The 14,027-nt window shown below is 38.8% G+C and overlaps 1 protein-coding gene across 1 annotated transcript in view; it reads left to right on the forward strand.

Moving 5' to 3' along the window:
* LOC126188659 (juvenile hormone acid O-methyltransferase-like) overlaps positions 1–14,027 on the forward strand; it is a 68,433-nt gene that overhangs the window by 38,568 nt on the left and 15,838 nt on the right. Inside the window, exon 4 of the mRNA XM_049930263.1 lies at positions 10,255–10,374. Coding sequence (XP_049786220.1) covers positions 10,255–10,374 — 120 coding nt within the window. The remainder of the gene's footprint in view (positions 1–10,254; positions 10,375–14,027) is intronic.

Consider the following 14,027-nt stretch of genomic DNA (forward strand, 5'->3'; position numbering starts at 1 on the left):
AATTAAAACAGAACATTTGCACATATTGAAATTTCTACAAAAATTATTCACACAAAATTACAATTATGTACAGTAAGTTTTGTTCCCTCCAAATGGGACAAAGAGTTTAAATGAAAGATACACTACTTTGCATTGAAACAAACTACGACATCAAAGTTTTAACAAAGAAAAGAGTATACAATTTTGTGTTATCGATTCAAACACATTTACAGAAGCTCAACGATGTAACATTAAATAAAACAAAAGCAAAATAAATCAGTAGAGTAATAGAGTTATGGTGTTAAAAGTTCTTTGGCATAGTTTTCTCAACTGAACAGGACTTCCAGCCTGTGTATTATACGTTAAAGAGCTGCTAGTATGTGGTTTTGCAGACAGTTTCATATGGGATATGTATTGGTGTATTTTGCTGTTGGCTTTCTGTATATTTCAGGTATTCTGACTGCTGTCTGTTGTTGTGCCCAAGAAGTGTATTTGTTTTCCTCTTTATGTCTGAACTGGATATTCTTATGTACACTGTTCATGTCTTCCTGACACAGTCTCTTCTGGTTCGTCTACCATACAAATTATATCATCCACAAACTTACACCAATTAAGTGTCATTTCTTTCTGATTTTTGTAGGAAATATTGCTTTTTTTTATATAGCTCATGCAAATTTCTGTCAATGTTGAGGATCACGCTAGAAGGCTGTCTTTCTGTAGTACTTCTTTTCCAGTATAAAATAATTTTATGATTTCATGACTTTAAGGATTTTAGTTATGTCTCTAATATTATTGGTTTTATCTGTCAGTTCACTTCAACTAATACTGTCTACAATTTCCGTCCGAATAAATCAGCTAAGCTGCATGTGGAATGGGTAACATTTTTATTTGCATTTCTCACTGTTCAGTTGCTTATTGCGTAATATTCTCATTATTTCCTGTTCGCCCCTCCCACCTCGCTCAGTTCACCAACCAACCAACCATCTTTTTGGTTTGCCATGTAGTATCATGCTGCATTCATAAAATGTGAGATGACTCGTGGAAATTTTCATTTGTGTATTTTCGATTGGCTTCTGAACGTCAGTGCTTTCTTTGTTTTTCGAGAAAAATGACTTTTTGTCTATCAAACTTTTTATTTTTTCAAACCACAATGCTGTCCCTTTCAAAACAGTTCCCTTTGGCAGCTATACACTTGTGGAATCTTTGTTCCTAGTCTTTATAGCACCTCTGAAAGGCTTCAACTGGTAGCTGTATCAACATGTCGGACACATTCTTTTGAATTTTCTCAAGAATCCCAATACGACGTCTTTTTAAGACCATCGCAAATTTGAGAAAAAGAGAAGTCACAACGACACCCACAAAGTGAATAGGAGGGCAGTGGAACAACAGGAATGCTTTTGAAGTCAAATAATCAGTGATGGAAGTGGCCGTGTGATATGAGGCGTTGTCACGTTGCAGCATCCACTTTTCTGCAATGTCCGCTTGCGCTCGATTCACACTTCCCCTGATCGTTTCAAGGACATCTTTGTAAAACGTTTCGTTGACAGTTTGGCCTGAAGGTCTGATCTCACATGAGCACGCAAACGTTCGTCGTTTTCGTTGAAGATCTCCCTGAGCAAGGTTCCTCTTAAATGTGTTCTCCGCCTTAGAAAAATAATTTGTGCCAGCGAAGAACATGTTCTTGGTAAGGAATGTCATCAACACGCCTGTTTCAACTTTTCAAAGGGCACACACGTTGATTCCTGACGTTCAACAAAAAACTTCACGGCATAACGTTGCTCTAAATTCCAATATTCCATTTTCGTAACAACAAAAAGCTAACTTAGCTGATGGCACTATCAAAAATCACGTGGTTCCTGTGCGGAGTTGAAACTCGGTTTAAGCGTCTGGAAGAGATTAAAACATCATTCTATACAAGAACAACAACACAGCTTTGCCAGGTCGCTCACAGTGTTAGCCTCATACACCTTGTATGTGACATATTGTTTGTCGTTCTCCGTGAATATAAACCATGTTTTACGTCCTTGACGTTGTTGTTGGTGTGTCAGGAAATATACCATGGGACAAGATTTCAGTTCAGAGACATTCTTTAAAGAGCTGAATTCTTTGGTTTCGTTTGTATATTGCTCTTCATTGAATAGTGCTGTTGTTCCCTCTGGTGATCGTGATGTTGCTGGAATGCATTTTTTTCTTTTAGTTTCTTTGTGGTATCTATCTGAAGTTTCCTGCTGTGGTCTTCCTTTGGCATGATTGATTCTCGTTTCATTCTTCACTAGTTTTCGGATTATACATATATAGGAGTATATTCTTGTTTCTCTTACTCTGTTAGGATTTTCTCTCTTTCTCCAATTAAATTTTCCGTGTACTGGTAGTCGGTCTCATTGATGTGGCGGGGCCCTTTTTCTAACAGTCGTTTCTTTCTTAGTTAATTCTTCAACGTCTTGTTTAGAAACTGTTCGTGTTTTTTTTTTCCTGTGATGTTTTCTTTATCATGCTAATCACCAGTTCCGTTAATAATAATAATAATAATAATAATAATAATAATAATAATAATAATAATAATAATAATAATAATAATAATAATAATAATACCCGTGGAGGCCCGGGAAAAGAATAGGCCTCCGGTATGTTCTGCCAGTCGTAAAAGGCGACGAAAAGAACAAACCAATAATAGGGCTAACCCCTTTTAGTGTGATTAGTTGGTTCAGGACAGAACTAATAAAGCCTTGGACAAGTGCTGTCATGGTCGGGGACGACGCTTGAACCCTATGCCCGTCCACAATGGTAACAACACTGCTAGCCACACGGAAAATGATTTAAATCGGAATAGAGGTGTTTTGCAGGGTATGCTTCCTGCAACCACTCTAGAAGGAAAACAGACAGAGGATGAGATGGTCAGATGAAGTTAACTGACACCTCATGTTCTGTTATTACCAAGCAACAAACTTAGGAACGAACACAACTGGATACAGATCACAAGTATACACAACATTTATTACCAGATACCCAAAATTAAAATTTTTAACAGAACGACTAGCTGATCAGATCCGTGTAATAATCAAAAATAACAGGATACCCAAGTCAGAATTAGAAAACATCAAACAACAAGTACAACAAATAATGGAACAAAATAATGTACAGTCAGAAGAAGAAGAAAATACAGTAACGGACTCAAACATCCCAGAGCAAACACAGACAGAACAACACGCATCCATTAAACAATCAGAGGACAACGAAATCTTAAGACAGCCACCACAACAAGCACAAATAGAACACGAAGTGACACACATGTTAGATATAGAAGAGAAATTTCAGCTGACATATATAGAATACAAAGACACAAATACAGACATTAGACCATTCTTGCATAGACCACCAAATAACCCACAAATCGAAACAACAATATCAACACAATCATACACAACAAAATAAATGAAAATACAACTATGGAAGTTACAACTACTGGTTTATATAGGAGCACTCACTACACTAAATATACACACTAGGCAGAGATCAGAACCAACCAACACACAGAAGAAACCCACAAAACCAGCATGGTAACACAGGCTACAAATCAGAATACAAAAACTGACAGCTAACACAATTTATAAGAAATGAAGTATCAGACAAAAAAGGAAAAAGGTGAGCTAAAATCTCACAAGAAGAAGCGATAGAGCAATTAGATGAAAAGAAGCAGAAATAACAAGCATTGGCCAACCGACTTAAAACATACAAAAAAAGTGAAAATAGAAGGAAACAAAACCAAACATTCAACACAAACCAAAAGAAATTTACCAGACAATAGATAACACACACATTAAAATAGACAATCCACCAAACATAAGACATGGAAAACATTTGGAGCAACATATGGTCAAACCTGGTACAACATAACAGGCATGCACAGTGGATACACGCAGAAACAGACACACACAAGATGATATCACAAATGCCTGAAGTGATAATTTTGCAACATGAAGTCACCCGAGCAATTAATTCTACTCACAATTGGAAAGCCCCTGGAAAAGATAAAATAGCAAATTTGTGGCTAAAGAAGTTCACCAAAACACATTCACAATGGATAAAAGTCTCACATTCACATCTAACTAAATTATTTAAGTTACATTGCAAACCCATACCCATACACATTCCATGATACACTTACACATGGAATAACTTATCTGAAACCTAAAGATCAAGCAGACACAGCAAACCCAGCTAAATATCGCCCCATAACATGCCTACCAACAATATACAAAATATTAACTTCAGTCATTACACAGAAATTAATGACACATACAACACAGAACAAAATTCTAAATGAAGAACAAAAAGGCTGTTGCAAAGGTGCACGAGGATGTAAAGAGCAACTGATAATACATGCAGAGGTGACATATCAAGCTAAAACTAAACAAAGGTCGCTACACTATGCATACATTGATTACCAAAAAGCATTTGATAGTGTGCCCCACTCATGGTTACTACAAATATTGGATATATACAAAGTAGATCCTAAATTGATACAGTTCCTAAACATAGTAATGAAAAATTGGAAAACCACACTTAATATCCAAACAAATTCAAATAATATCACATCACAGCCAATACAGGTTAAGTGTGGAATATACGAAGGAGACTCATTAAGTCCTTTCTGGTTCTGCCTTGCTCTGAAACCACTATCCAACATGCTAAATAATACAAATTATGGATATATTATTACGGGAACATACCAACACAAAATCACACATGTGCTATACATGGATGATCTAAAACTACCGGCAGCAACAAATCAACAATGCAACCAACTATACAGATAACGGAAGTATTTAGCAAAGATATAAATATGGCTTTTGGAACAGACAAATGTAAGAAAAATAGCATAGTCAAGGGAAAACACACTAAACAAGAAGATTATGTATTGGATAACCACAGCGACTACATAGAAGCGATGGAAAGAACAGATGCCTATAAATATCTAGGATACAGACAAAAAATAGGAATATATAATACAAATATTAAAGAACTAAAAGAAAAATATAGACAAAGACTAACAAAAATACTGAAAACAGAATTGACAGCAAGAAAGACAAAAGCTATAAATACTTATGCCATACCAATATTGACCTACTCATTTGGAGTAGTGAAATGGAGTAACACAGACCTAGAAGCATTCAATACACTTACACGATCACAATGCCACAAATATAGAATACATCACATATATTGAGCAACAGAAAGATTCACATTAAGCAGAAAGGAAGGAGGAAGAGGATTTATCGACATAAAAAACCTACATTATGGACAGGTAGACAATTTAAGAAAATTCTATATAGAATGAGCAGAAACTAGCAAAATACACAAAGCAATCACTCATATAAATACATCGGCTACACGATTGTAATTTCATAACCACTTCTACAACCCTTTAGATCACATAACATAAACAGATACGAAGAAAGTAAATTGGAAAAAGAAAACACTACATGGCAAGCACCTGTATCATCTAACCGTGTCACACATCGATCAAGACGCATCCAACACATGGCTAAGAAAAGGCAATATATACAGTGAGATGGAAGGATTCATGATTGCAATACAGGATCAAACAATAAACACCAGGTATTACAGCAAGCATATTATTAAAGATCCCAATACCACAACAGATAAATGTAGACTTTGCAAACAACAAATAGAAACAGTAGATCACATCACAAGTGGATGTACAATACTAGCAAATACAGAATACCCCAGAAGACATGACAATGTAGCAAAAATAATACATCAACAACTTTCCTTACAACATAAACTTATAAAACAACACGTTCCCACATTCACGTATGCACCACAAAATGCACTGGAGAATGATGAATACAAATTATACTGGAACAGAACCCCTAAAGCAGATAAAACACCACCACATAACGAACCTGACATCATACTCCCCAATAAAAAGAAATTAACACAACTAATCGAAATATCCATACCCAATACAACAAATATACAGAAGAAAACAGGAGAAAAAATTTAAAAATATATGCAACTGGCTGAGGAAGTCAAGGACATGTGGCATCAGGATAAAATTGACATTGTACCAATTATACTACCAACTACAGAAGTCATACCACACAATATCCACCAGTACATCAACGCAGTACAGCTACATCCAAACGTATATATACAACTACAGAAATCTGTAATTATTGATACATGTTCAATTACCCGAAAGTTCCTAAATGCAATGTAACATGTACCACACAGTTAAAAGGAAGTCACGCTTGATCAAGGTCCACGTCACTTTCCATTTTTAACCTGACCTAAAGTCTGAGAAAGGATAATAATAATAATAATAATAATAATAATAATAATAATAATAATAAATGCAAATAATGTCGCACACATTCTTGGCATCGAGCAATTTGATTTCGCTTTTTAAGAAAGTTTCTTCTGCAAGCTTCCTCCTTGTTGCTATGAAGGAACTGTTGCGGCCTTACACTGAGTAACTTGGAATTGCATTTTACGTTTTACTGAACCTGACATGCTTGAAAGGTTGTATATCTTGAAAGGAAAATGCCTGACATGGTTGTAATATCTTCATTTTTATGTTTTTCGTAGTTCTTCCTTTTCTACATTCTTTGAGTGGGTCCATCAATGGAACTAAATGAAGGCTGTTTTATGTCACGTACTTTCCTCTCCTCCATATTTCCATATTTAGAAACATGTTCAGTGGGCTTTAATACATCTGTTTATACAATAAATTTGTCATGTAATGTTCCATACAAATTACTTCACAATAAGAATACAAAAGTCTTGTAAAAACCAGTGCTGTTTGTGTACGTTTGGCATATGTGTGTATGTATGTATGTATGTATGTATGTATGTATGGTTGTCCAAAGAAAATATCATGCTTATAAGCGAATCAAAAACAGCCTTTCCATTGACAACCTACACCTAAAGGAATACATTCGATATCTAGTCGTCAGAATATTCTGCTCTAACTTGCTTTCGAGATCGACATTGTTGGCTAAGTACCCTGCTACAATGAAACAAATATATACTGTTAAATTATTTTCAAACAGAAAAATGCAAGATCGTATACAGTATGTTAAATCCCACTCTTACGCTGGCATTGAAATCGGTAGAACATCTGCGATTTTTCTCAAAATCGTGTCCCTGTTTATCCGACGGACACACTAAACTGGTCGACATCGATAAGCCCCCTGAAACAAAATGCCCCTACCCTGACCGGCACTGACAGCAAAGAGCCCAGAGCAGAAACAAATGGAACTTAACACGTTTACTGTGACAGTTTCCCTATCTGCCGAGCCATGTATATCACCGATTGATGCTGCAAGAAGAAGTCATTCTGCAGCGTCGATCTGCTTGGTGCTGTTTGCTGCCGTGCAGAGGATGTCCGTTTCGTACCTATAAATTGTACACACAGTGAAGGTAAGAGACCGTCTGCAAACTCCTAGAGCTGAACTACTTTTAGTATGACACAGATCACGACCCACGATTTCTGTTTGCTCATAAGCCAGGAACAGAAAGTCAACTCGTGTATTGGTTCGTGAGAAAGTAGTTCATATGCCGCAAACTCCACAGAGAAGCAAAGAATCGTCGCCGTGCTTACAGAGAAACTACTTACCTCTCTCCTGACTCTTAACAGATGCTCTTGTCAGAGAAGTCTAAGTTGCTCCTTGCGCGACGTGTCCCCATTAGACACCCGCAGGACAGTCTCTGTCTCCTATGCCAGTTTCCAGCGAGGCTTGTGGCGTCCACGTGTGCTCGCTCTACAATGAAACCCTGCGCCCATTACAAAAGCAGTGCCTCTCACTACACAGGTCATGAATCTGCCAGTCAGTCGCCTGCAGCTCATACTCCGTGCAGAACACTGTTCCAGAACCTTCTAAAACTCCTCCCACGACTGAGAACTTTAGCAATCAAATTCACTACTCTGCTGTGTGGTGTGAAATGTGGCCCCGCCACCTCTTGTGAGATGATTTGCGAAATGCTTACTCGTGTCAGCCTTTCGTGACCACTGCGCATTGCTTCATACTCAAAGGATACCCCCTCCCCTCCCCTTCCCTTGTAAGATGCTATCGCTCTCCACCCCCGGCTTCCAGCAACTGGCTGTTCCCACAGATATTTTTTAAGGGCTGGAGTGCGACCAGCATAAGGTCATCGGGCCCACCGTAGGGAGACCGTCTGCTGGCTATAAAGTTGTTGCCCCATCTCTGTTCCCTTTAGAATAATATATCACTCTCGGTGAAAAACACGTTTTCTCTTCTACACTCCTTCTTGCGTATCGCTGCTTTCACAGGAAAGCCTAATGACCACGGCACAGTGCGGTCAGCGTCCAGCTCAAATGTCAGGCATGCAACACTACTGACAAATATCAGTACGTGGTGCTACCCAGTAACAACCAAAGAAACGCTCAATTACCCAATCACCCATCGGTAGTCACTATCCCATATCGAATAAAATATGCAAACAAAAGGGTATACTACATGTATGAAGGAAAAATACCATCGCCTTACAAACTAATATTGTAAGACACTACTTTTTGGAGTAAAATGTTTGCAACATTAAATTACTATGTTGTTCTACTTACAAATTTGTGATTTTATGAAAACAGCTTTGCTGATCACCTAACAAAGCTCTGGCCTGAAGCTTCTAATAAGAAATACAGTGTGAAAATTATTCGAATGATAAACTGCAATACAAACGTGCTAACATTAAAAGAGATTTTTCACATACAAAGAACCCTTGCAATGAACAAGGAAATAGTGACCAAATCAACAACTAATCATTATATTGGTTACTGAAACAATAATGGAAATGTTAAACATACCCAGAATAAATAACAACTTAATGTCTACTTAACCTGCCATCGCCTACACATTAAAAAACGCTGAAGTGCACTGACAGTGTCGGTGGCTCTCTTATTGTTTGCAAAGGTTGGAAATTCGTTGAGTTGGTTGTAGCCAATCAGTTAACTGCATTCGGCAGTCAATGGGAATCGCTGAATCTGATTTTTCGGCAGAAGATAAAAACTGATTAAAATTGTTTTCGATATGGAGAACGTCAGACTACTTTTCACTGATCTGGTTGTTATGAATTTTAAGTTTTTCCACTGATTTTTCATTTTCCTTTAGTGACTGGAAAATAGAGACTAATCTCTAGCGTAAACAGCCGCCTAGGGTAGATTCGAATGTGACAGCTCGGTTGTGAGTTGATGAAACCAACGAATCTCAACCTGAAAATATTACCGTAATAGATTCATGTGTAGCAACTCGTATTGTAACCTAATTTCTCTTATTTCAGATTTTAAAGAAAATCCAACAGTGTGGTTAAATTACAACCTTCTAAAACAAAATACTAATAATCTTTATTTACGAAGCACACGAAATTACGAGAGAGATCTCAATGGCTATCTGCACCTGACTCATGATTCGTTTTCAATTCCCGTGAGTGAATGTACAAACTAACAGCAGCATGCAACGGAAAAGCTACGGACGTCATAAATGCACTTTCACCTAAATAACTTTATTGTAGATTCCCTCTACATAGTACAGCGGCACCAACAGGATAACACATAATAAACGAATATCAAATTATATTCATACACCTCACCACAACCCGCGAACGAAAATCACACTGTGGCAGTTGGCAAAACACACAGCCTACAGAGTGAAAATTAAGTATTAAACTGAAATGTGTGGAAATGGTCAGCATTTCTGCATAGAAAGCAAAAGACCCAGGTCCGTGGCATAAATTTTAATTCATTTCTTCAAAAAAAAAAAAAAAAAATGGTTCAAATGGCTCTGAGCACTATGGGACTTAATTGCTGTGGTCATCAGTCCCCTAGAACTTGGAACTACTTAAACCTAACTAACCTAAGGACATCACCCATATCCATGCCCGAAGCAGGATTCGAACCTGCGACCGTAGCGGTCGCGCGAGTCCAGACTGTAGCGCCTAGAACCGCTCGGCCACTCCCGCCGGCTTCATTTCTTCAACTTCCATAATTATCGTAGATAAATATGAGACTTAAATGTCTCGGGGATAATTTAATAAGTCTTTCATTCATTTGTACAGACGGATCACATCTCAAAGAACGTTTGAAATAAATTTTAGAAGGCTGAAACGGCCTGTAATTCTTGATCTGCTGTTCGGAAAGTGTTTAGAGAACGCAGAGTTCAGTGTGTAAAGAAGAGTGGGTGGTTATTTTAGAGACATTGAGCAAAGACTTCAATGCTTGCCCTTCTTTTTTCACAGAAACGCTGGCGGCGATGAACCCTTTCCTCACCTGCATCCCTAGGGACGTGAGAGCGACCTTCCAACGGGATTGTGAAGAGGCGGCGTTCAAGGGTGGCGCCGCGACTGCTCGGAAGCTCAGTAAGAGCAGGACAATGTACACGCTAACATATAACGCCCTAGTCGCACACGCACTCAAAACGTGAAGTGTTCACTCGATTCCAAGCTGTTCCCAGGTGAAGGCATGCACATGCGGGAGTCTATCTCAGAACTGCTGAGGAAGTCACTAATACTCGTACTTCAAGTTAAACGCATGCATAAAAATGTCGATACAAGTAGATGCATGATTTGCTTAAACAGTAATGGGCTAGCACGTAATGTTGGCAGTTTTTTGTGGGCATTGCAATGGCGAACATTGTGTCTACTGCTACGTATTTTAAGATGGAGCATGCGGTGGGTCACGTATTTTGTGCTGTTTGTGTTTGAATGAGAGAATTCCAGTTATCGGACAGAGGGCAACGAGTGATGAGCACACTGGATTACTGTTCATGAGGACGACGTCTCAAATACCTGTCTAGCTATCCAGATTTACGTTTCCATGATTTCCCTAAACCGCTCCGGCTAAATGCGGGGATGATTGCTTTGATAAAGTCATTGGCGATTCTCCTTACGTATTGTTCCGTAATACGAACCTGTATTTCGTCTCTAATGACCTCTGTCGACAGGACATTGCACTCTAATCTTTTCTTCCAACCATTAGTTCCCGAGGGCTGTACCTCGATAATTTTAATGTTGATAAACTGGCTCGCGTGAACTGACTGTCGAGGAACCTACCGTAAAACTATTGTTATTGCAACTGTTCTAACGCAAAAGTGGCCGTAAAATAGGAGAGCTGACAGCATTAAATTAATCCAACTTGCTACCACAATAGGATTAAGGCACTTCAGACGTGCGAAAAGTAGACAGTACTCTTCAAAAATTCTAAAAATAAACTCCTCTTCCAACTTCATGTACTGATTATTAAATAAAAATCAAAAATCTGTACACTGTTGAAAATAAATCACTTACTCACTGATAAAATCTCATTAAAAGATAAACGAAGAAATACTGAAGAGATCCGCTATGTACACTGACAGGAAAAAAAAGCGCAATACCAGGGAGTTGCGCGACATAAACGAAACTCTGAAGGAGATTTTCTACATCTGAAAGATGTCTATTCAAATTTAGAGCAATACATGCTGTAACGGTCGTGAGCGACAGTTACGTTTGAAACTGGATGTAGTAAATCGTCGTTAGTCAAGAATGCCTTCAAGGCGACAAAGACGCCATTATAAACGCCTTATTGAGTTGCAACGAGGTTGTGTAATAGGGATTAGAGAAATCGGATGTTCCTTCTGTGTGATACTGCATAAAGACGCGACAGGAATGTAGCTACTGTGCATGATTGCTAGCTGCGGTGGTCACAAGAACGAACGGTCGCAAGAAGACGGCCACGTGGCACTCGGAAACACAGTGAGCCAAACATCTGTTACAAATGTTACTCCAAGGACAGCCCCAAGACACACGTCCTGTAGCGCGCATTCTAAACCACCCCCCTTTGTTACTTCAGTGGTGTCAAGCGAGAGTTCATTGGAGTGCAGGGTGGAGGTCTGTTGTGTTTTCTGGTGAAAGCTGTTTCCGTCTCGGTGCCGGTGATGGCCTTGTGTTGGTTGGGTGGTCAGTTGAGGGTCTGCATCCATCCTATCTCCGTGCTAGACACACTAGACCTACACCTTGAGTTACGATCTGGGGTGCGATTTCGTATGGCACCAGGGGCACTCTAGCGGTTCTCTCACGCATCCTCATTACAAATTTGTACGTCAGTTTGTTGGGTCGAGCTGTTGTGCTGCCATCCATCAACAGCATTCCACGGGGTGTTTTCTAACAGGATAACGCTAGCCCACATACCGCTGTTGTAACTCAATATGCTCTACAGTGAGTCGACATGCTGACTCAGCCTGTTCCATCATCAGATATCTCTCCAATCGAGCACATAAGGAACATCATCAGGCGACAACTCCAGCGTTACCTACAAAGAGCATTAACCGTCCCTGTATTGACCAACCAAGTTGTGGTGTGCATACTGTAAGACCTTCGGTACACACACCATCAGATTGACTTGTCGCTCTAACGAAGTAGGAGAGTGTCAGCAATATGTCTCGTGGTCTTATCGTGGCGTGTTTATCTTCTGCCGTTAGGTCAGACGATAGAAATGCCACTTGCACGCTTAGAGTAGCAGGTTGACAGTGACCAACTTTAAACAGAACTTGATTAATTTTCGCACACATTTATTATAGTAATAAAAAGAGTAGACATTACGTAACTTGACAATTGACAATCTGAAGTTCCTTTGGTCTTGGTACATTAATCTTATTGTCACATATCTCTGATCCTTGTCAAAGTGTCTGTACATTTATCTTCATGGCTATGTGCAGGAATCATCATCATCAGTTATCTGCTATATTAGCAGGTCCTTTGCCTCTCCATTTTCTGCGATCCATTGCTTCCTTCTTAAGGCTGCTTTATGTTGTACCGTCCATCATGTCATCCAGTATCTGGAATCTCTTCCTTCCTCGCTTCCTTTTCCCTTCTACATAACCTTCTAAAACTGTTTTTATCAGTCCATCATTCTGTCTTAATATATGCCCAATCCAATTTCTTTTTCTTCTCTTTATTACATCTAGTAACTGTCTTTTCTCTCCCACTCTTCTCAGTACCTCTTCATTTTTTACTCTGTCCATCCAACTTATTCTTTCCATCTTCCGCCATGTCCAGATCTCAAAAGCCTCCAGCCTTTCTCTGTCTTTTTTCCTCATAGTCCATGTTTCAGCTCCATATAGAACAACACTCCATACAAGACATTTTATGAGTCTCTTTCTGAGTTCTCTGTCCAGACCGCTGCAGAAGATTCTCCTTTTCTTAAAAACGCCTCTTTTGCCATTGCTATCCTTGTTTTAATTTCTCTGGTGCACTTCCAGTCGGTGTCTATCCTGCTTCCAAGATACTTAAAATTTTGCACCTGTTCTAGTGTTTCTCCATTCAGCACAATTTTTATTTCCTTATTTCCTCCTATTGCCAATACTTTTGTTTTATTTGTGTTAATTTTCATTCCATATTTTTTTCCGTTAGTTGCAATGGTGTCCACCAAATCCTGTAATTCTTTTTCCTCTGTGGCTGGAAGGACCATGTCATCAGCAAATCTCAAGCATCCTACTCTTCTTCCTCCAATTTCTACTCCTTTGTCATCTAATGAGCATTGGTCAATCATATTTTCCAAGTACAGGTTGAAAAGAGTAGGTGATAAACAGCATCCTTGTCTTACTCCTTTCCCTAGTCTGATCCAGTTTGTACTTTCTCCTCTCACTTTAACTGAAACTTTTTGATTAAGGTATAATGAATTTATAAGTCTTCTGGTTTTCCAGTCCACTCTCTTTTCCCTCATAATAGTCGCCAGCTTGTCCCAAACCACATTGTCAAATACCTTTTCTAAATCGATGAAGCACATATATAGGTCTCTTCCTTTTTCAATAAACCTTTCTCCCAAGATTCGTAGGAGCCCTATTGCATCTCTGGTACCCGCATTCCGTCTAAAGCCAAACTGCTCCTCGGCGAGATTCTCCTCTATTACTTTTTCAAGTCTTTTATTAATTGTTCTTAACATCACTTTGGCTGCATGTGAAATGAGGCTGATTGTCCTGTGCTCGCTGCATTTCTTGGTTCCTTGTTTTTTCCGTAATGGAATCATTACTGTTGTC

Source organism: Schistocerca cancellata, chromosome 5, assembly GCF_023864275.1.
Source record: "Schistocerca cancellata isolate TAMUIC-IGC-003103 chromosome 5, iqSchCanc2.1, whole genome shotgun sequence".
Classification (NCBI taxonomy): Eukaryota; Metazoa; Arthropoda; class Insecta; order Orthoptera; family Acrididae; genus Schistocerca; species Schistocerca cancellata.